This window comes from Oryctolagus cuniculus, chromosome 2 (genome assembly GCF_964237555.1).
Source record: "Oryctolagus cuniculus chromosome 2, mOryCun1.1, whole genome shotgun sequence".
Classification (NCBI taxonomy): domain Eukaryota; kingdom Metazoa; phylum Chordata; class Mammalia; order Lagomorpha; family Leporidae; genus Oryctolagus; species Oryctolagus cuniculus.
The window spans coordinates 132,726,535-132,749,681 of record NC_091433.1 but is presented as its reverse complement, the minus strand read 5'-3'; the positions used below and the strand labels follow the sequence as shown (position 1 = coordinate 132,749,681).

Genomic DNA, 23,147 nt, shown 5'->3' with positions numbered 1-23,147 from the left:
CCCTGTACGCACTTGGGCAGATGGCACCTGCCCTCTGGAGGACTTGGAGCACAGACATAAGCTCATTCTCTGACCAATTTCCAAGCCCCTGCCTGGAGCACTGAGGGTAGAACTTGACTTTTTGTCATAGATATTAATAGTCAAAGGGTAGGATAGAACCAGCAAGTACTAATGATATATACGTAATATTTTTTAAAATTGAGGTCTGGGAAGGAAATATTAATGAGATTATATTTATGTATTTCATACTTCAATAAAGAAATCTTGTATCTTCCAAATGTTGCCACTGCAAATAGCTATTTATGCATTATTCACTGAGTACATTATATTGTCTGTAAGTATTTATCAGCACAGTTGTGAGAAACCTTCAAAGTCTTCTGGGGTTCCAATTAACTTGGTAATGATGATGCACTTGCCAATTGCTTGTAAAGGGATCACTTCAGAAAAAAGGAGGAAAGTGCTGCTTTATTTCCCCCTGTTGAAGCTTGAGTTTTAGTTTTCACCTGGATTTTTTTGTTAAGCCAAATAAGGTTTTGTTCTCAACTCAAAATCTCTTGTGACCCTATTCACTGCTAGGAAGTAATTTCTGACCTCTTACTAAGATTTGTTTCTTCCTATTCTGTACTAAATACCCCCTTTTTCTTACTGTGCAACTTACTCATAACCATATCTGAAATTATTTTTTTATTATACCTGTGGTTATTCTGTAGGATTTATGATCCTATTTAATTGGCAAGGTCTGTGCCCACACCAAGGTAGGAATCAAAATGGTGAAACCTCAGGGTTGAATAGGCAGCTCTTCTTTGGCTGATACTCTCAGGCCTATTTTTAAAGAAAAACTAGTACTCAGTAAGGTCAAATGTATCACTTAGAGACTCAGATGATCAAAAATCCAGGTTCTGTTCTTAAATCAGTGCCCATAGATGTATCATTATTTCTAGACTCCAATGGACTGATAAGAAATAGAAGTCTTAGTCCCTTCTATTATTTGGTAATGAAAGAAACAGAAGAGTTAGATACATAAGAGGGCCCAGTTTATGAATGAATGAATCAGTGAATGCAACCCATTTGGAAAGGAAAAGAAGGTTATGATAGGCCATGAAAGCCTGAAAAGCTTTGTGGACAAGTCAGTGAAGCAGAACGTTTGTGGTGAGAGGAAAGAAAGAACATGTTTGGTAGAGGACAAAGGAAAGCCTATTACTGTAGAACTTTAGGTAGGAACTGATTATTGTGGTTTGAAGATAGCTCAGATAAAATTTTCTGTAATTATTTATTCCCATATTTGAACAATGCAACAAAATTGTAAGTATCTCAAAGGCAGGGTCTCAGTCTTAGAAAACATCCCCCCACCCTAGAAAACACAGCACATAGTAATCCTTTGAGAAATCCAAGTGGAATCAATGAATAAACGAACCAAGTGTGTGTTTCAAGATCTCCACCTGTGACCTAATTACTTCCTGCCATCCTGGGTGCTCCTTCCTGGCTACCTTCTTGTATGCTCTGCCCCAACCCCATAATTCTTTTTTGTGTTGTATGCTTCACTATGAAAGTCTGAGGGACAGAATAATTTCAGTTACACCTTCAATAAAGAAAAGTAATCAGTGACTAACAGAGCTTCCCTCAAACACACAAACGCACCCATATGCACACATACTCACGCCTCATTTGATATCAATCCCAGTCTTGACTACATCCAAATCCAAAGAACTTCAGGATGGCATAGTAAATCCAGGAGCTGCTGTCTGCTCCTAGCACCGTCTTCCCAGCTTACTCTTTGTGGAATCTGTGCCACAGTTTACGGATCTTCCAGCCTAAGAGAGACCTGGATAGAAGCAAAGAGGCTTGAGTCTGGAGACAGAAATAGGAAGAGCTGCCCTCAAAATTGTCTAAGGGCATTCTGGTTAGCCTTGGTGCCCGCTGGCAGTGCCACAGCCCTGGTGGTGGTGGTGGGGTGCCTCAAGCAACCCCGGAGCCTTCTTCATGAATAACTTCCTTCTCTCAGATATTGAGTTTTTCGTAATTCATGACTGACAAGACTTTGGGGAAACTAACAACAGAACTCTATCTGAATACATTTTTATTTAAACTTTTAATCTATTTGGGATTTATTTTGAATGTTAACCTCCCTACTCCCTTGCATTTTCTGAATAATCCAGTCTTTCCCCAGAGATTTGCAGTGTTATCTCCATTATGTGCTAAATTCATATCTATTCTGAGGTCTGTTTCTGGGGATTTTTATTCTGCTCACTTGATTTGTCTGCCTCTTCCTGCATTAGTGCTACACTTGTTTTTAATTATTGAAGCTTTATAATACAATTTAATATCTAGTACAGGGCAGTCCTCCTCATTATTCTTCCTTTTCAAGAACTTTGGCAGCATCTCACACATTTATTCTCCTAGATGAAGTTTAGACTAATTTCCCAACATTAAAAAGAATACTGTTGGGATTTTTTTTTTCCTTGGAATTGTGTTAAATTTGTAGACAAACTTAGGAAACATTGACATTTTGACTTGGAGGATTCCCATCCAGGAATGTGTTGTTTTTCCCTTTACTCAGACTTTTGTGTCTTTCAGTGGTGTTTTATAGCTTTCTTCTCACAGATCCTTCCCCAACTGTTTTAAGTTTACGCCTAAATATGCTGTTCTTTTTTCCTTCTATTGCACGTCAGATAGTTTAAGTTCTCTGGGTATGCTTGGATTTCCCAGGACAATACTCATACATATTTGCCCCTAGTTTTATTTCCCTTTGACCACTGCAGTAGAGATGGAGGGAGGAGGCCCAGGCACTCCAGAGCACTTGTTCGTGGAGTAAGTTGGAAGTGAAGCAGATATTTCCCCTGCAACCTTGGAATCCTTCCTGCCTCTGCTTCTTCAGGATGTGCGTGGCCATGAAAGAATCTTTCCTTTTCCATTCATTAACTTCATAAAATCCTTGCTAATTTTTTAAATGTAAAAAAAAAAATACCTTTAGCATCAGCAGTGTGTTTTTCTATAGAAAATGGATTAGGTTGTCCATGAAAAATGTCCATTTTCTTTAAGGAAGATTTCAATGAACCAGATTTTAACAGATAATCTCTCTGCCCCATGAGACACTTTTGAGTTCCCTATTGATTGTGAAAGGATTATTATAGTACTATAATTGTCTGGGTTTGCTCACGGTCATTATCCTCCTACAGAGGAAGCTAGGATTGAAAGAACAAGTGTCCCCCTGTACGGAGTACTCCATGTCAGCCCCAGGCCCAGGGGCTCCATACCTTGTCCCAGTTAATACACACAATGACCCTCTAAGGTAGACATCATCATCCTCACTCTACTGATGGGGAGACTGACGCTTCCCAGAGCTGTTTGCTCAAGGTCACACAGGAAGTAAGCAACAAAACAGGATCCCAGATCTTTACCTTTTTTATTTTTTTAACTTGTTATTTATCCACTGATCCACTCCCCAAATGTTTACAACATCTGGGGTTGGGCCACGGCAAAGCTGGGAACTCAATCCAAGTCTCTCACGTGGGTGACAGGAACTCAGTTACTTGAGCCATCACTTGCTATCTCCCAGGCTCTACATTAACAGGAAGCTGGAGTCAGGAGCTGGAGGCAGGAATTGAACCCAAGTACTCTGATGTGGGTCATGGAGATCTCAAGTGGTAAATTAAACACCTGGCGCCAAATGTTTGCTTTTCATCACTACGTTGATATTTGGTTGTATAGTGACTGATAGATTCAGAATATTAAAAATATTAATAAAAATACATACAACGTGAGACAGAAAACCTTACTAAAGAGAATCTATAGTTTGTGCCTAAATTAGTTATCACTACTTAAAGACCATGGTTGGTTCTGATTTTAGTTAAGATCAAAGATTGGTTTCTTTATGCTACTATAGACCAAAGGTATATGAGCCCATTCAGAATAATTAAAGTGGTCTTTCAAAAGAGTCAGTAGATGAAGCTTGTCAAAGTTCATCATCTAGGTAAAAAGCAGTATGGATCAGCATTAAAAAAAAAAAAAAAAGTAGCCAGGGGCCAGCGCTATGGTGCAGTAGATTAATCTTCCACCTGCAGTGCCAACATCCCATATGGGCAGCAGTTCTAGTTCCGGCTGCTCCTCTTCCAATCCAGCTCTCTGCTATGGCCTGGGAAAGCAGTAGAAGATGGCCCAACCACCTGGGCCCATGCACCTGCTTTGGTGACCCAGAAGAAGCTCCTAACTCCTGGCTTCAGATCGGCATAGCTCTGGCCATTGTGGCCATTTAGGGAATAAATCAGCAGATGGAAGACTTTGTCTCTGTCTCTCCCTCTCACTGTCTATAACTCTACCTCTCAAGTAAATAAATAAAATCTTTTAAAAAAAAAATAAAGTAGTCAGGGCAGGAGGGGACCAGGGTTTGTATAAACATTTTCTGCAGGGGGCAGGAAGCTGGGAGGGCCAGCTCTTGGCAACAGAAGGAGGATTGTCTGACAAAGATGTGGTGGTGTAAGAGATCCAAGTGCCAGGGTCAGATGGAGGTATTTGGTGACATCTTGTTGAGGATCTGTGGCAAAACCTCTGCTAATTCCCCTAAGGGGAGTTAGACCTGGTTTAAAATGGACCAGACCTGTCCTGAAGGAGCAGAGCCTTTGGCCAGGCGAACAGCCAAGCCTGAGAAGGAAGAGCAGAGACAAGGCGCTTTTTGTATTTGTTTTGGATCTGGATCTCCACCATTGCTCAGGATCAGCTGGAGGATTCCAGATCTCTCCCTCTCCCTCTCCCTCTCCCTCTCCCCCTCCCTTTCTCTCTCCCTCTCACTTCTCCCTCTCCCTCTCCCTCTCCCTTCTCCCTCTCCCTCCCTGTGTGTGTGTGTGTGTGTGTGTGCATGTATGTATGTATGTGATGTGTGCCTGAGAGAGTGTTTAGGGTCTTAAGTAGAAGCTATTACAGAGAGGTCTGTTTGCTTTTTGTCTGGTGTAGGGATTGAATATTACGGCTTTATTATGATGGAACTGAGACTGCTTGGTATACTTCATCCCTTCTCTGTGGTTGGCCCAGGCCCTAGTGTGGGATCTGTCTGCAGGTGGTGGCATGTGGGCAGAGCAGCCATCGGCCTAGAGCGGTAAAACACTGAAGAAGGCCAAGGCAAACCCTGCCAAAGGCAGAAGTTGGCTTTGAATCTCTCCAAAAATCCAGAGACAGCTCTGGTCCTATTTTTATAGAAGTAGGCCAGAGAACAGTGCATGAGCAGGTATTACCATCAGCTTAAGTCAAATGGCTTATTTCTAGTTCCACAACTAGGAGTGCTCTTTGGAAACCTACACTGGGGAAGTGAAAATTGCACTTTCTGGGCTAGCCTCTGGGATAACTAGAAATGACGATGCATCAAGAGATGACTTTATTATTATATTTTTATCAGTAGATGAACTTCCTGAAAAATGTACATACTCATCTTTGTATATAAACCTACATCATAAAAAGACTAATATGATACTGTTGAATCATGCAGTGTTTCAAAATAACAAATTTTTCTCCTAATTTGAAAATTAGTCTATAAATTTTACAGTGAGAAATAAGTTGGATAGCTGTATAAATGACTGATTCTATCTTCTTGTAATGCTTCTAATAACAAGATCTGTTTCATGGCTCTTCTACCCAAGGTGAGAACCTTTTAGACACAGATCCTTCTTTTCTTTTCCTTTTTCTTTTTTTTTTTTTTTCTTTCTCTTATGCAGGAGTGGGAGGAGCAAACAAAGTGTGAGTCCTTGTTGTGGCTCTTCCATGTGGACAGGTTTTCAGAACAAATAGAAGTCTTGTGAAAAAGTGAAGCATTTGTAACCTACACCTTCCCAGCTCTGAAATGAATGCTATACTCCTCCAGTTTGTGAAGGCTTAGAGGGCCCTTGGAGCATCTAACTTCCTCCTGGCCCAGATGGACATCTAACCAACTAGATCCTTGCAAGAGCAGCCTGAAGTCTTGGTGGAGAGTGTGAATTGACCTTTTGGTTCAATATCATGCATATTCATCTGTCCTAGAGTTTTCTAAAGCAATTTTCTTCTTTTGGTCTTCATTCCCAACTTTGGCTAATTCAGAAAAATTGGTCAGAGGGAGAAAGAGCAAACCAGAAGGCATGGCATATTTCCCCCAGCTCATCTGGAGAGCAGCCTCCCAGGCTGCAGGGAGCCCTGCTGTGGGTGGTTTACACCAGCAGTGAACACTTACCTAGAATTCCAAGATTCTGAGCGCCAGTGCAGGTGCAAAAAGGTGGTGGAGATGGACTCTGTCCTCTAGAAGCTTAGAGTTTAGTTGAACAGATGACACAATCTTTTCAGCAAACATGTATCGAGTGTGTGTGTGTGTGTGTTGGAGGCACGTGGCAATACAACTGCAGCAGTGAATAATTAAGCAACAAATAAGTACGAAACACATGAGTACTCAGAAAATGAAAGAATTACTGTGGACTGCAGCAGCATGAGAAGGACTTAAGGAGTCGGTAGACTTAAGCAAAACTCCTTATCTTAACTGTTTCTCTCATTCTTGGAATCTTCTAGAAAAAAAAAACCCAGACTAAGGTCTCATTGAAGAGTACATACCCCAGATTATGAGGACTTGCACGCATTTGGTCAGTCTGTGACTGAAGGCTCTGTTTTCAGTGGGTGGCCAGATCTTCCTCCTCATCCAGCCTTCTTCCTTTCCTACTCCGCTACCCTGCACATCTGCCACACTCCACTGAGAGGCGGTTTTTCTTGGTTGCTGCTTAGCGTGTGCATTGATATGGCAATGCCAATAATGCACTTTTGCATTTAAAAAAATTTTAACTTTTTCGGAAGCAGTAAATTTATATAGTTGAAAAAAACAATAAGTATTAAAAAATGGCTCAGGGGCAAGTGTTGTTGCACAGCAGGTTAAGCTATCTATCTCTTGGGATGCCTGCATCCCACCCTGGAGTAGCATTGTGAATCCTGGCTGCTCTGTTTCTGATCCAGCTTCCTGCTAATGCGTCCTGGGAGGCAGCACATGATGCCTCCAATGCTTGGGCCTCTGCCACCCATATAGGAGACCTGGTTGGAGTGCCAGGCTCCTGGCTTCAGCCTGGCCCAGCTCTTGCTGTTGTGGACATTTGGGGAGTGAACAAGCAGATGGAAGATATGTGTATCTCTGTCTGTCTGTCTGTCTCTTGCTCTGCCTTTCAAATATGAGAAATATTTATAAATAAATAATGAAGAAAAAATTACTCAGTAAAAATTTCCCTCCCTCTCTTCCTTTTTCTCTAATTGTTTCCTGCCTTCTCCCTGCTCAGCCGCTGTCATTATTTTTTTAAAAAGATTTATTTATTTTACTTGAAAGTCAGAGTTACACAGAGAGAGAAGGAAAGGCAGAGAGAGAGAGAGAGAGAGAGAGAGGTCTTCCATCTGCTGGTTTACTCCCCAATTGGCCTCAACGGCTGGAGCTGCACCAATCCGAAGCCAGGAGCCAGGAGATTCTTCCTGGTCTCCCACGTGGGGGTAGGGGCCCAAGGACTTGGGCCATCTTTCACTGCTTTCCCAGGTCGTAGCAGAGAGCTGGATTGGAAGAGGAATAGCCGGGACACCAACCGGAGCTTATATAGGATACTGGCGCTGCAGATGGAGGCCCAGCCTACCATACCACAGTGCCAGCCCCAACTTTGTAGTTTCAAATGGAGTCTCTTAAAAAAAAGAAGTATGAGCTAAAAGAAACCTCACCCTGGCACGTCGTTATTTCCTGTTTTAAACGTTCTGTGGGTCACACTGTAGCCCAGAAACCTGGAGATAACCTGATCACGTACGTAGTAGTAGCAGATGGGACTCCCTCCCGCAGCACCTGTATCACAGATGGACGTAACTTAGAATACCACTGGAGTTCACTTCCCTTTGGTTTTCACCAGAGCTGTCTGGGTTCACAAGGCCTTTATTTGGCGAGAGGTCATTGGCAGTATTTGCCATCCCTGGGCCTGGGCCTCATTTCGTTTAGGACTCATTCCTCCCGGGTTGCCTGCTGGCCCACTGTGAAACTCTCAGATGCTACTGCGGTCTTGTTTTTCTAGACGGGCTCATCTTCGCTTGTGCCTGGAGAAGCTGAAGGGGCTGGTGCCACTTGGGCCCGAATCAAATCGACACACTACGTTGAGTTTATTAACAAAAGCCAAATTGCACATAAAGGTAAGTGCCGCTTTATGCTGGGGTGCCTCATTAGCTTCTCTCTCCAGTAGGGTGTTTCTGTTGTTGTGAGGGACAGACTATCTCCAGGACAGTCCTCTCCCCTGAGCTCCTCCAACCCACCTCTTAGATGAACCAAAGACACCGCAGATGCAGCATGTCCAAAACCATCCGAGTATCTCTCAACCCCACACTCCAGGAATGAAGGATCCAGCCAGCTCGCCATCCAGTTGCACACCCAGAAACTCGGCGTTCTCGGTAGCTCGTGTTCCTTAGCCACCACACCTGAGCCACGTCCAGGCCTCCATATTTCACACCCTGGTCGGCTTCCACCTTCACCTAGCACCGTCCACTGCGTGCAGTTCCTCAGCTGTCTCCCTTCCCTCTTTCCCTTCCTATCTGCTCTCCTTAGGTCCTTCCTTCTAAAGCTCAAATTAACCCCTTGCCCAGTTACAGCTCTTCTGTGGCTCAGGACAAACTGGCACCAGGCCTGCCCCAGGCTCTGCCTGACCTGGCCCTCACCTGCAGCATCATCTTGTCCCCACACTCCCCTCTGTCCAGCCCATCTTTCAGACTCTTGCACTCGTGTGCTTCTACCACAGGGCCTTTGTGCGTGCCAGTGCCTCTGGTCAGTATGCTTTCCCTGTCTCCTCCACCTTGTTAACTGTCCACTACCCACCCTCCAGATCTCAGCACGAGTCTCATGAGCTCAGAGAAGCCTTCCTGACTCAGTCTGCTTCTCTCTGTGACAGGTGGTCATGTCTGGGTATCTCTGTCCCAGCACTTGCCACAGTTGGCATTTGGTGGTGGTTTGTGTGTCTGTTGAGTTGCCTGTAGATTCCACGAGGGAAGCGGCCTGGGTTTTGTGCTCTGTCCAGCCCCTGCCCTCCCAGAGAATCCAGCTCAGGGTTGACCCTCAGTGCCCAGGTGACTGGCACTGATAAGGCGAGTTGTGCCCACACTCCTGAGAGCCACCGCCACGTCGCTGTCCAGCACACATATCACTGAATTGTGGTTGGTAGCCTGCATTGAGGACAATTCCGAGAGAAAAGGAACCTCCTTAATTTTGAACGGATGGGTGTTCCTCAAGCTTCCATCTGGTGAAGCTGGGGTGTTCCCAGAGCTTGGGTGTTCAGGCGATGGGTATGAAGACCAGGCTGGAGACTCCGGCCTGCAGTCTTTTCCATACCCAAACCGAGGGGTGGCAGGGGCCAGAGTGTCAGAGCTCACCCAGAATCGCTGTGAGGGCGCGTGCCCACAGCCACGGCAGTGCTGCAGAGGTTAGGCCAGCCAACTTCCTGCCACAGCAAACGGCTTCTGAGGACACCAGCATGTTTCCCTGCAGGGCGGGAAGGTGCGGCATGGCAGCTTAGGACTCGGCCCTTTGACTTGCAGAAACTTGAAGACTGTGACAGAAGAGCCGTCCACCAAATCGACCAGCTGCAGCGGGAGCAGCGGCACCTGAGGAGGCAGCTGGAGAAGCTGGGCATTGAGAGGGTCCGCATGGACAGCATCGGCTCCACCGTCTCCTCGGAGCGCTCCGACTCCGACAGGGGTGAGCCACCCGGCCCCTCCGTGCGCCTCCCGCTGCTCTCGGGTGGGGCGCTGAGGGCCGTGTCTGCCCACCCGAGGGCATCTCTCTGTCCCCTTAGCGTTAGGTAGCAGCGGCCAAGAAGGGTTCAGCTGGGGGAGGTCTGACCGTCAGCCTGTGAGCTCTGTAGGCGCCCTCACTGACGGGTGTGTGTGTGTGTGTGTGTCCCCCCATCTCCTCCCCCCTCTCCCCTCCCCCCGCCCCGTCTGCAGAGGAGATCGATGTAGACGTGGAGAGCACAGACTATCTCACGGGCGACCTGGACTGGAGCAGCAGCAGCGTGAGTGATTCTGACGAGCGGGCCAGCACGCAGAGCCTGGGCAGTGACGAGGGCTACTCCAGCGCCAGCGTCAAGAGAATAAAGCTGCAGGACAGCCAGGACGTGTGTCTCGGGCTCTGAGGGCGCGTGTGCCGGCCGCCCCCTGGATGGTTCTCCCTGTCGGCTCTGATTAGGTAGTGTACTGGACCTGCCCGCCTCGCCCTCGCACGTCAACGTCCGTGTACCCCACCTCTACACAGTCAGCTGGGTCACAGTTTCCAAGGAAGTGCTTAGGCCTGTGGGCATCGGATGGCACCCGCTAGCTTCTCGTTCTCTCCATCACAATCCGTCTCTGAGAGACTGTACATTCCAGTCAGTCTGAAGCACCCGAGACTCTTTAGACCGAGCGAGCAACTGTCGCATCTCAGCAAGTCCCCGTCTCCTCTCCTGTCCCGTGTCGTCCACCAGACTTTTCTGCCGAGTTCTCTGGCTTACTGTGTTACCTGCCTGGGAGAAGTGTCTGAGTGTGTCTTGTGCTTAGGAGACTGAAGGAAACCAGCTTTCCAAGTGGAGATCCTGACCTCAGAACTCCAAAGGAAGCTTCGAGAGCTCTTCGCCGTGGGCCTCGCCCCCGCGAGGAAGTCAGGAGCACCTCCGGCAAACAGCCCTGCCACCTGCCCACGCGCACCCCGGTCGCCGCCGCCCTGGATGGGAGCAGTATTTCCCACTCGACAGCGTGTCTCTGGGCTCGCACAGCCGAGGAAGGTTCCACCACTGTTCTCACAAACAAAACGGCACCATGTGTTTTTGTGCAGTGTTCATGGGACCTTGCTGTGTACCGCTGTCTCAAGGCACATTTTCCCCTCAAAGTTTGTCAGTGCTACTTGTCTCTGGAACTTTTTTTTTTCCTACCTCAGAGATAAATGAGATCTCCATTTCCCACTTAACACAAAGTGATTATGCCTCTCCCCCCCCCCCCCATAAGTGACATTTGGTCCAATGCTAATCTATTTTCCTATTTAACTTTCAGCAATAACTGAGCTTTGGCACTAGCTGAGCTGGTGGCCATCATCAGTGAAAGAGAAAGTCCGCATTTCTACTCTCTGTGTTGCAGGTGAACAGGAGGGGACGGGACGGGGTTGCTAGAATCCCTCTCCTTCTTGATTATTTTTGGATACACCCAGAAACTTCTTTCTGGAGGCTTTTGGGCTGATAGTTTAAAAGGCTGATTTTTCTTTTTGGTTATGATTTCTCCCTTAAGTGGTCTCCCACTTTGTAGCATTTTTATTTAAGCTAAAACAGAGCACATGTATATGTACATAAGACACATTAAATCTATAAATACTATTTATTCATTTTATATAAACTAATGTAATGGAAAATAAATTCTTATGACTTTGTGCTTTTATAGATGTTCTAGGAACTTTGTATGTAGGTATCTATGAAATTGGTTCATTCCCCTCGATATTTTTGCATTCATATTTTTTGAGGTCTTGATGCTTTCAGCCTCTGGCGAATCTTTTTCATTGAATTTGAACCATTTGTAAAATCTGTGATGCTGAAACAGTGTGTGTGTGTCACAAAGTGATGGAACATTCCGCAAATCCACGGACGCACTGCGACCCAAGGGCTCAAGGGCTGACTCGGCAGTGGGCAGCACCCGCGCTCCCCCACCGGCCGGCAGTCACTGGGGCAGCGCAGCCTCGCAGCTCAGCCAGCGCCTCCACCTTCCGCACCACTGAAGTCAGAGTTCAGATGCACTCTACGTGGAAGTTCCTTCTGTACCTGAAGAGCAATCCAAACAAAGCGAGATTACTTTTGTGGAACTCTTTTTTTTTTAGTAATTCTTTAATGTGTTAAAAAATTTTTTTTAATTGGAAGTAGTAGATTTCTAAATGATTCCGAAGTCACCTGTAATTCTTTTGTTTTGTTCTGGTTTTTCTTCCTTTTGGCTTTGGGTGGGAGGAGAGGCAGGTGACACAAAAACCTTTTTATTTTTTCCTTTAAATTGTTGGAAACTTTTCCAATTACCAGCTGAAGATTTGCACTGAAATACAACTTGTATGCCTTTTGCATTTTGAGAGCCTACTTCCTGAGTTTAAGCAGAGTGACAGTGTTCACGAGCCAGCTCCGCCTGTTAACACATTGGAGAAAGAGATTTCTGCACTTTGAGGTCCCTTTCGGATGCCACTCATGAGACCTCTGGATTTTGTCGAATTGCTACATTCAAGCGCCTCACAAGTCCGTGATGCTGGATGCTAGATGGCAGCAGAAACTCAAGACTTTGAGAAAGCTTGTGGGCTTGCACTGGGGGAGGGAAGGGAACGAAATTGTGTCCTTGTTTGTTTCATTTAGAAATAAGGCATCTGAGGGATGCCGCTGTTTTCTGTGTTTTAATTGTTGTGCCTTTGAGTTAAACTGCATTTTTGTCCTTTTGGTTGAAATATGAAATGTACTGTCCCAATATAAAATAGTCATTATTTGACCTTTGCACTGTTTGTCTGGTCCTTTTCAATTTGATTGCATATAAATGTGGAACTTGATAGAGCTCTCTATTTTTGATGCACTTGTGATCAGCCAACACCAGGTTTAGACATTACTTTCAAAGCTCGAGGTGGACCAAGTCAGCAAGCCAGACCGGCTTCTCTCTAACCAAAACTGTAAGCTTCAGGACCAGCAAACTCGCCCGAGGCAGCTACTCCCCTTCCTCACGCGGCTGGCGGCAGCCCTGGCCGGCCAGTCTGTCCTCTCATTCACTGACTCACCAGCGTGACCGCTAAGAGCTACAGAGCCTTTTTGGTTGTTTAGTGTTTTTTTTTTTTTTTTTTTTTTTTTTTTTTGTCATTTATTTTTTGTTTCTTAAAGCAAAATGGAAAACCTTTCTATGAGGGTTATTGGGGGGAGGGGATGGGCAAAGATATAAACCCCAGCCTTTAAGACTTTGACAATTGTACGTCAATATAGATGTGTGTAAATATAGGCACATGCATATTTTTATGTAAAAGTTGATTTTTAAAAAGGAAAAAAATCTAAACTGCACTCCTATGGACCCTGGCCGGTGCAGTAAGTGGGGACGGAAGCGTGTGTCGTTCAGCTGACGTCCACGCAGTGAGAAAAGCAGTGTGCTGCTGCTGCCATCCCCCAGACACGGCTTCCATCTGCTGTCGGCCATGAGTGGCGGCGCCCGGCCCCCAAGGTTCTCTCTGTTGGTTCTCTCTGGTTGAGAAGAGAGCTTGAATTCTTCAAGGTGCGGAGAGCGACTGCTGGCTCCCCCGTCTGGTCACAGACCTAAGGCTAGGTCAGCGGCTCAAAGAGCATCCCACTCTGGGGCAGGACCTGGGTTCTCCCTGCCAAGAATTTCCAGGCCCATTCAGAACTGAGAATCAAGTAGGCCCGGGTCTGCAGTCGGCCACTTGAGGGCTTTTATTTTTATTTTCTAAGAAGGGCGTTTTCCTTTAACCTCTACTTTTTCCAGAACAAACAAAGGGTCCTCACCCGGGTATCCATGGCCCTCTCTCTTCCCCCATGCCCAAGAGTGGCCCAGAGCAAACCCTGGGGTGAGAGAAAAAAATGTCAAGGAGGTAGGACAATGATGCTCAAGGTAACTGGCTGGCAGTGGCGTGGGGCTTGATAACGGATTTTGTGGACTTTTTCCCTCTTGCCTCTTCCCCATCCTTTAAGGAAAAAGCTTGTTTTTGAAACTGGGTTTTTAATGCAGTACTGTGTTGACAAGAGACACTTTCATTATGCTTCTTAACCAGAACTGCGGCTCTTGGTTTTCTGTCTTTCGTTGTATTTCTCTCTGTCTGCCCCCCCTCACCGTCCCTGTGTGTTGAACACCAGGCGGTGAAGGCTGCAAGGCGATGTCCTGCCTGTCCATCTGTGGTTTTTTGTTTTTTGTTTTTTGTTTTTTTTTTTTTTTTTTTCACATCTGACTCTGATGCAGCGCGTTTACCCCTGCTCTGAAAGGCCTCCCTGGGAGAAGGCCACCCGAGGACCTGTTTAGATGGGGTGGGGGGTCTTGCTGCTTCTCCATGATCGGACCTCCACAGACTGCGGGGGGTTTCGTTGTCAAAGATGCCGATTCGGACGGTGGGGTGTGATACGTGATTTCTGAGGATTCTTTCACTCTCAATACTTCTCACACAGGGGGTTTTCTTTGAGGGAGGGGATGATTGCCTGGCACCGCTAGATTGAGCTGAGGAGTGGCTGAAGAAATCCAATTAGTAAGGCTCCTAGTTCTAAGATTTATCCAGGTTTTTATTTTTTTATTTTTCTTTTTTATTTCGATTTCTCACTCTATCTGCAGGGGAGGGAGGGTGGCAGGTTAAGAGGATCTTCCTTTTAGCTTTCACCTGAGAACCAAACTCACCTTAGTCCCTTGTCCCTCGAATTGGTGCTCCTGGGATCCTTGCTGTTCACCATCCATTTGGGGCCGTCTTCCCATGGTAAACACAGCCCGAGCACCAGGGGCCGGCAGCTGAAAGAGTATGGAGTTCTGATGTTTATTTTGCTCTGTAACTACGACGCCAATGTAAATCCTGTGTCAAGACCATAGACAATGGTGCTTTTTACTACAGTTAGCACATGCATTTTTAGAAACTATTCCATGTTTTAGAGAATTTTTGCTGTGTATATGTAAACTTCTGTGTTGTTCAACTGTTAACAAATAATAAATTATTTCATTATGAAAGGAATGTTGGTTTTACTGATGTTTCGCATCTCGTATACCCTTTCATGATTTTTAGAACTGACTTAATTTTAAAAAAATGTTTATTATTTATTTGAAAGTCAGAGTTACACAGAGAGGAGAGGCAGAGAGAGAGAGAGAGACGTCTTCCATCCAATGTTTCACTCCCCAAGTGGCCACAATGGCCAGAGCTGCGCCGATCCGAAGATAGAAGCCAGGAGCTTCTTCCGGGTCTCCCATGTGGGTGCAGGGGCCCAAGGACTTGGGCCATCTTCTACTGCTTTCCCAGGCCATAACAGAGAGCTGGATCGGAAGTGCAGCAGCCAGGTCTCGAACCGGCATCCATATGGGATGCCGGCACTTAAGGCCAGGGCATTAACCCACTGCGCCACAGTGCCGACCCCCTTAATTTCTTAAAAAAATTTTTTTTTAATTTACTTGGAAGGCAGAGGGATAGAGGCAGATCTCATTCTCTAGATGGTTGTGTGAATGCCTGTAAAAGCCAGGGCTGGGCCAGGCCGAAGTCCGGGGCTGGAAACTCCATGTGGGTCTTCCAGTGGCAGGGACCCAGCTGCTTGAGCTATCACCTGCTCCCTGACAGGGAGCTAGAATTGGGAGCGGCAGTGGCACTCAAACCCAGGCACTCTGACACGGGAGGCAGGCGTCTGAACCATGGTGCCGATTGCCCTGCCCTCTTTCAATTTCATGGAAAATTCACCGGCTCAGCATCTCCCACCCTTGGATTCTGTGATGAGGATTTAGTCTGGCTTCAGGTGAGCCTACCTGTTGACCCAAGCTGGTGGCAGCATCACCCTCTCCACTGCTGCCATCTGTCCCGCAGGCTCACCCCCTCGCTCCTGGCTGACTTGCGTTCAGGTACAGATGCAGGTATAGTGCAGGCATGTGCAGGGGCTGCGGGGAGGGCTGAGAAGGCCCCATCCTTTGCGCAGCCCAAAGCCGAGTGGGAAGGCTGCAGCAGAACGTAGTGCCGAGCGCTTGGTCATGGAAGCCTGTTGTGCAGGAAAGCTGTGCGAAGTCTCAGAGCTGGTGCTGGAGCTGGGCCCTGGAGCCAGGGTGGCTGTTTGCTGAGGAAGGCACGATTGCAGGGAATGAATTTCCCAAGCCACAAGGCAGGTGAGCTGGCGGGGCTGGCTGCGCAGGGAGTCGCACAATTCACTGGGCCAAGCATGGCGCCCAGTCTAAGCTGTTTTCTACATACTAACATCCCTTTGGGCCGAGAACAGTTACTGTCACTGTACTTAGGATATGCGCGTAGTACTTTAACAATCTGGGTGGCGTGCCCGCCCTGTGTCAGCGCTGAAGGCCCATCAACTGACGGCACGGACTGCCCTGCCCTTCCAGAGCTGCCTCTCGTGCGTGGAGCCCACGTCCGTGACTTGGTGTCCCGGCTATGCCCCGGCTTTCCCAGGAAAGCACTGGTTTAGAGCCGGGCGGGGGGTGGGGAGCGGCATCTTTCTCCCTCTTGACAGTGACTTCTCACTCTACAAACCTGAGGCGTGTTGAAAGGCTCCCCTGGCACTCCGGAGGTCACCTAGTGGCAAGAGGCCCGTGCATCTTGTGAAATAGGACCTTCCGGAATGTCCATTTTGCAAAAGTGGCCTGCGTCACCTGCTTTCCCCTAAGAGGAGAGGCCCTGCTACCAGTGTGTCTCCAACGCATCGCTGTGCGCAGGCGCCCAACCCGACCACCACGCAGGCCGCTGAGAGTGACAGCCGCAGAGGCTGTTCCTACCCGGGCGTCCGGCTCCCTTGCTGACTGTGGCTGGGAGAGGAAGCGCTGCGCTGTAGATAATTAGGAAGGCGACCTTCCCTTAGAGATAGCTCCCCCACGAGATGACCAACCTTGGTCCTAAATTTCCTGATGGGTCCCGGTAGCCTGATGACCAGGGCCTTCGGTAGTGCTGGACAGTCTGGTCCACCTCGGTGCCTCAGTGGGTCTAGGAGGGAGAGCCAGGAGCGGCGCCTCGTGGCCAGGCCCCAGAGCCAGGCGGGACTGGGAACCTCGGCCGTCTCACTCGGGCCTCACAGGCCCGTGCCTCAGTTTTGACAACTGCCACCCCTTGTCCATCTATAATGTCTTTTCTTTGTACAGTGAGGTTACGCAGTTTCCACGGAGGGGCCCGGGGCTTCAGTTAGAGGGGCAGACCCCTGGGCCCTCAGTCCACTCAGCCACGTCCTCCCCCAGGCCCTGCTGCCCTGGCCCTGAGCTGTGCACAGTGCCGCCGCCCCCTCCCACCACCACACACACACGCACACACACACAAACACAAGGCCTGCCGGGGGCCTGGGGCAGTGGACAGTGGTGCCACGGAAGACGCCCTGGAGGGAAGGTGACAAGGATGGCCCACCAAGGATTTATTCGGCCAGCGAGGACACAACTCCCTCTGGTGCCTGGCGGCCCCACAACTCACATGGCCTTAGGCACCTGGTGGCTGTCACTGTGATCAAGATGAGGAGGGCAACACTGCTGCCCTCGCTGAGACCCTCCAGGAGGCGGCTGTCAGTCCTGCCCAGCTCCGGACGGCCAAGGGTCCCCCAGACAGCCTTGGGGTCAGCTCTCTGCCCGCACGCAGCTTCCAGGAGCCAGGCCTCTGAGGATGCCCTGCTACAGGCCGGATGAGGTAGAGAGGCTGCTGCCCGCCGCCCAGAGAAGCCAGATTCCTGCGGGGCGAGGAGGGCGTGGGAGCCTCCCCCAGGGAGAGTGGAGGCACAGTGGAGCCAGGCCCTCCAAATGGACAGCGGAGGCAAGAGCCAGAGGATGTGGCCCCCAAGGCAAGTCAGGGCAGCTGGGCCAGGGCTCAGAGAGGGGACGCTCTTGGCTCTCCGGGGCAGAGGGAGGACGGTCAGGGCGGGGAGCTCTGTGTCAGGACTGGGTCGGCCTTCAAGGATCCGCACAGATCCGCAGGGAAACACCAGGAAGGGCCTAGGGGAACAGCGAAAGGGAGAAAGGCACCACCCCGCCCACCCCGCTGGCGTCCCTGGGCCAGGCTGGGTAACACCAGGAGGTAGTCCCCGCCCCTCCCCGGGGCCCAGTGGGCATGGGAGCCCCTACAGCCTCCTGTCCTGCTGCCGGCTTCCTTCAGGTGAACACCAAGCGTCAGATAAACCCTTGCCATGCCGTGCTGATGTCCCTGTGCCCTGCAGTGGGGACGGTGCTGCGGGACGCGTCTCAGCGAATTCTGAGCATAAGAGGCGAACGGATGGCCAAGGGGACGAGAGGACCTCAGGGCAGTGGCCGGTGCCTGCCGATGGTCCGAGAGCACGCACTGGCCCTCTGAATGGGAGTGCTGATGCTAGCTCCACCCTTTTGGCTTGGGGTGACCTGGGGCGACCTGGGGCCAGGGTCTGGAGCTTCGTTTTCCTGATCTTTCTGGGGGCCGCTGTGGGGAACGCCCAGAGCTTATCTGGGGCCTGAGCGGTTGGAAGCGCTTGCCGCACGTGCACAGTCACGCTGTTCTCGGAGCTCCGGGGGCAAAGCTTGCAGCTGTGCACGTGGAACCTGGACTCACAGAACCCAGAGTTCCAACGCTCAGAGGAGACACCAGCCGGGCAGGGACACTTACCGCGCCGGGTGGGGAAGTGTCTGCGTGTGTCACTCTGACTGTGCGATTTAGACAGCAAACAGTGGGCAGGAAGTGGTTAAACGGAAAGAGTGAGCCGAGCAGAGGGTGACTCAGGGACACAAGTGTGGCCACGGGCAGCGGGGGAGGGGGCGCTGTCCAGGTGTGACCTCTCCTAGTTCAGAAAATCAGAACCGACCTTGAAACCCCTCTGCCCGCCCCCTAGGGCAGCTCAGAGACTCTGGAAGGAGCAACCAGGCAGTGCCGAGAGCCCCTGGCTAAAATGCCTGCGTTTGGCAAGTCTCGTGTCAGCCGTATGTTCCAGGGTTGGCATTATCCACAGCCAGGTCAGAGCCGTGGCTGCAGCTCCCCGCTAGCCCATCCGCGAAGACTCCACGCTGTGAGAGGACCGGGCTCAGGGCGATTCTCTGCAACCGTGCAGCTCCCAGCTTCAGGCACGTGCAGACCAGCACGGGGCACGGCGTCCAGAAAGGGCATCGCTGGAAACTGATGATCAGGACAGAGCCTGGGAGAGGCCTTGCTCTCTCTTCACCATCTTGGACCCTGTAATGTTGGGCAAAACAATTCTCTTGGAACTCATTGCAGGAATTCCATAGCTTCCCCCTGAAGGACGGGTGTGTGCTGACGTCAGGGAAATGGTGAATCATGAAACGGATCATCTTTCTCTTTTTTGCTTTGGCTGCCAGGAAGCTCAGAGCCAAATTCACACCTCGCCTTTAGTCATTATGTAAGACCCCGTGATTCACAGATTTGTGTGCCGATCTCTCTTCAGTCTTTTCTCTGGCCTTGGGTTTTATTGAAAAGTTTTCGCATTTTAATCGACCTCATTTCAGATCCAGTTCTGTAGGGAGCAGAGAGCACGTGATCATGGAGGATGGCTGTGTGAAATGAAAAGTGCTCGGGTCTTTTGCAAGCAGAGGGCAACGCAAGGCAGGGCTCGGGTCAGAGTGTGGGAGGGGGAGGTGCGTGCGCTGTTTCTCGCCAGGGAAACAAATTTGCCAAGGAATGGGAGGCAGCTGCCTGGGGTTGTAGAGCCCCTCCGCCTCCTGTGCGGGGCTCCTCTGGGGTGTGGCCACAGAGGCCACGGGCAGCAGCGGGCTTGACCTGGGTCTGACCCCCTAGTCAGAAGCAGGAAGGAATGCCACACCTCCTCCCTACTCAGAAAATTCAAGGTGGGGAGAGGGGCGTGTTTGTTACAGTGGTTAAGATGCCACCTGGCAGGCCAGTGCTGTGGCATAGTAGGCTAAGCCTCTGTGGCACCAGCATCCCGATGGGCGCGGGTTCTCACCCTGGCTGCTCCTCTTCCAGTCCAGCTCTCTGCTATGGCCTGGGATAGCAGTGGAAGTGCTTGGGCCCCTGCACCCATGTGGGAGACCTGGAAGAAGCTCCTGGCTCCTGGCTTCAGTCTGGCCCAAACCTGGCTGTTGCAGCCACTTGGGGAATGAACCAGAGGATGGGAGATCTCTCTCATTCTCTCTCTCTCTCTCTCTCTGTAGCTCTCTCAAATACATCTTAAAAAAGAAAATAATTTTTAAAAAATGCCACCTGGGACACCAGCATCCCCTATCAGAATGCCTGGTTCAAGTCTGGACTCTGGCTCCTGACTCCAGCCTCCCGTGAACGCAGCCCTGGCAGGCAGCTGTGATGGCTCAAGTCACTGGGTTCCCGCACTCACAGGGGCAGGGAGCAGCTCAGGGCTCCAGGCTTTTGGCCCTACCCCAGGGTCACTTCAGGCACTTGGGGAGCGAACCAGCAGGTGGGATGGGCACTCGCACTCTCTTTGCCTTTCAAACAAATAAAAATAAATAAAAACAGAGAGAGATTAATGGGAGCTTCTGCCTGGGTTGTGAATGCCCTGGTCAGTGGCAGAGGGCAACACGGTGTCCAGGTGTCAGGCCCAAGAGAAAAGGGGGCTGTGGCTGTAGGGGGTCAATGCCAGGGTCCTGTTCAACCAGAGGCCCTTCCGCCAAGCACAGCAGCCGCAGCTCTGCAGCCACAAGTCCCCGTCTGCTCTGGCCCTGGCCGCCCTCCTGGTCTCCTCTGCTACCTCTCTCCTCACTCACGCTTCAGGGAACCACGCCCCTCTCCCCCCATGCCTAATTCAGTCCCTTTGCACCTGCTGCTTCCCCATGCCTGAACTGCTCTCCCCATGACACCTTCCTGGCTTCATTCAGGTCTGTGTGCAAATGTCACCTTGTCCTGCATGTCCCTTCACTCTGGTCCCCCCTACACACACACACGCATGCACACACACACACACACACACACCACTCTTTCTCTTCTGCACAATTCTTGGGTTTTTATCAGCCTGATGTCTGAATGGAGCTCTGTCAGGGCACAGACTGAACTCTGTCCCAGCACCCAGGAGAGTGCTTGGTGCATGGAGGAGGCTCAGCGACACCACTGCGAGTGGCTGGCTGGCTGGGTGGAGGGAGGCACGGATAGACCGACAGATGTTTAAGAGAGACAGAGGCAAACTCCAGGCTCAGATCTGCAGCAGGAAGACAACCTGCACTGTTACAAGGCGGTAATGCAGAGGAAACACAGTGAGGTGTTTACCACCAGTTAAGGACTTTGCAGGGAGCTGGGGGGGAGCATTTAGCTTAGACTCCGCTTGTGAGACCCATCCCACAGCTCAGTGCCTGGTTTTGCATCCCGGCTCCTCTGTTTCCCGTTCAGCTTCCTGCGGATGCACACCCCGGGAGGCACAAGTACTCGGCCCCTGCCGCTCTCCTGGGAGGCCCAGATGGAGCCCCCCCCACCCCCACCCGGGCCTTGCTTTGACTTGGTCCAGCCCTGGCTGCAGTGAGCATTTGGGGAGTGAACCAATGAACAGGAGAGCGCTCTCTTTCTCTCTGCGTTTCAAACAAAATGAAAGTAAGTTTCAAACAAAATGAAAGTAAGTAATGAAACATTTTAAAATGAAGATCTTGATTTCTGTGAGCACCTGGGCTTTAGAACAATCCAGAACACGTCCTCAAAAGCAAGAGCAATGCGATAGAAAATAGCCTGGATGGGAAGAAACTGGAGAGAAACAGTGGGGCCCAGGCTGGGGTGCGCGTCACTGTCCAGGTGTGCAGGTGTTGCTGCCACCTCGCCGCGGCAGCCTTCCGCGCCTTGTCCAGTATTCTGCTCACATTTCGGGACATTTCATTGTACCTTGTGCTTTAGATTTCCAGTTACTCCTTTAGCCAACTCGTCGCACCATGTCACATAGCCACGTAAAGGGACGTAAGGGGCCAGTGCCGCGGCTCACTAGGCTAATCCTCCGCCTTGTGGTGCCGGCACACCGGGTTCTAGTCCCGGTCGGGGCGCCGGATTCTGTCCCGGTTGCCCCTCTTCCAGGCCAGCTCTCTGCTGTGGCCCGGGAGAGCAGTGGAGGATGGCCCAAGTGCTTGGGCCCTGCACCCCATGGGAGACCAGGAGAAGCACCTGGCTCCTGCCTTCGGATCAGCGCAGTGAGCCGGCCACAATGGCCATTGGAGGGTGAACCAACAGCAAAGGAAGACCTTTCTCTCTGTCTCTCTCTCACTGTCCACTCTGCCTGTCAAAAAATAAAAATAAATAAATTAAAAAAAAAAAAAAAAAAAAAAAGGGACGTAAGACCCAGCAGCGCTGCCACCGCCTCCCGGTGCACCCGGCACCAGGGGCCTCGCGTGCCGGCACCGCCCCGTAGTTGTGGGCGATTGTGTGCACAGACGATCCGGTGGCCGGTGGCAACGCTGCCGCTCAGCATCGCCGTGGAGAGCGTGGGCCGCGGCGCGACGTCAGAAATCCTCGCAATGCCGCACAAGATGGAGCAGTGTTCCGAGCAGTGTGGGAGTTTACAAAACCACAGAACCCCATCTTTTCACTGCATAGGCGTAAAGAAAAAGCAAGCGCAGGAGCGGGAAAGAGGAAGAAGACGGAGCCGTGCGAGTGCTGAGAGAGAACATGTGCCGTGCCAGCTTCCACGCAAGTGGCGTGAGGGGCCACGCTGCTCTTTACGAAGATTCTCTACAAGTATTTTTTTAAAGATTTATTTATTTTTATTTGAAAGTCACAGTTACATAGAGAGAGGAGAGGCAGAGAGAGAGAGAGAGGTCTTCCATCCGCTGGTTCACTCCCCAATTGGCCGGAATGGCTGGAACTGTGCCAATCTGAAGCCAGGAGCCAGGAGCTTCTTCCAGGTCTCCCACGCCGGTGCAGGGGCCCAAGGACTTGGGCCATCTTCTACTGCTTTCCCAGGCCATAGCAGAGAGCTTGACGGAAGAGGAGCAGGCGGGACTTGAACCAGCGCCCATAAGGATACCAGCGCTTCAGGCCAGGGCGTTAACCTGCTGCGCCACAGTGCTGGCCCCTCTCTACAGGTATTTTTTTTTAAAAAAGATATATTTACTTATTTGAAAGAGTTAGAAAGAGAGAGAGAGTGAGAGAGAGTCAGAGAGAGAATCTTCCATCCACTTGTTCACTCAGATGGTGCCAAGGGCCACGGTTGGGCCAGGCCCAGGCCAAAGCCAGGAGGCCTAGAACTCCATCCAGGTCTCCCGTGTGGGTGCAGGGGCCCGAGCACGTGGGCCACCTGCTGCTGCTTTCTCAGGAGCATAGCAAGGAGCTGGATGGGACGCTGGCCTCAGCTTAACCCATTGCATCACAACGCAGGCCTCTGTATGTATATTTTGATGAGTTTCTGAGTTTCCTGTAATGAGAATTCATTGCTTTTGTTAAAAAACAAGAAAGAAAAGGCAATAAGTAACAAAGAAAAGGAGTTAGCATTTGGGCCCTCTTAGTTTATTTTCAGCCAATTACGTCTCTTCCTCTATGTGTTTGGTTATTTTTTGTGAAATTTCTTATTTTCATAAGTTGATAAAAAAAATTGAGT

At 50.0% G+C, this 23,147-nt stretch overlaps 2 protein-coding genes across 8 annotated transcripts in view; one reads left to right on the top strand and one right to left on the bottom strand.

Moving 5' to 3' along the window:
- The window catches only part of MXD1 (MAX dimerization protein 1), a 31,852-nt gene extending 17,164 nt beyond the window's left edge, over positions 1-14,688 (top strand). For both annotated transcript variants that reach the window (XM_051842827.2, XM_002709818.5), the window contains exons 4-6: positions 8,034-8,148; positions 9,541-9,700; positions 9,949-14,688. In XM_051842827.2, coding sequence (XP_051698787.1) covers positions 8,034-8,148; positions 9,541-9,700; positions 9,949-10,136 — 463 coding nt within the window. In that variant the 3' untranslated portion in view covers positions 10,137-14,688. The remainder of the gene's footprint in view (positions 1-8,033; positions 8,149-9,540; positions 9,701-9,948) is intronic.
- Positions 11,325-23,147, bottom strand: part of LOC103347661 (uncharacterized) — a 151,485-nt gene continuing 139,662 nt past the window's right edge. For 4 of the 6 annotated variants that reach the window (XM_070069016.1, XM_070069017.1, XM_070069015.1 and 1 more), the window contains 2 exons: positions 14,368-14,475; positions 11,325-11,780 (listed from right to left, as the gene is read on the bottom strand). In XM_070069016.1, coding sequence (XP_069925117.1) covers positions 11,706-11,780; positions 14,368-14,475 — 183 coding nt within the window. In that variant the 3' untranslated portion in view covers positions 11,325-11,705. Of the gene's footprint in view, positions 11,781-14,367; positions 14,476-22,291; positions 22,965-23,147 lie in introns of those variants that run through there. The other 2 variants (XR_011386554.1, XR_011386550.1) reach the window with 1 other exon arrangement.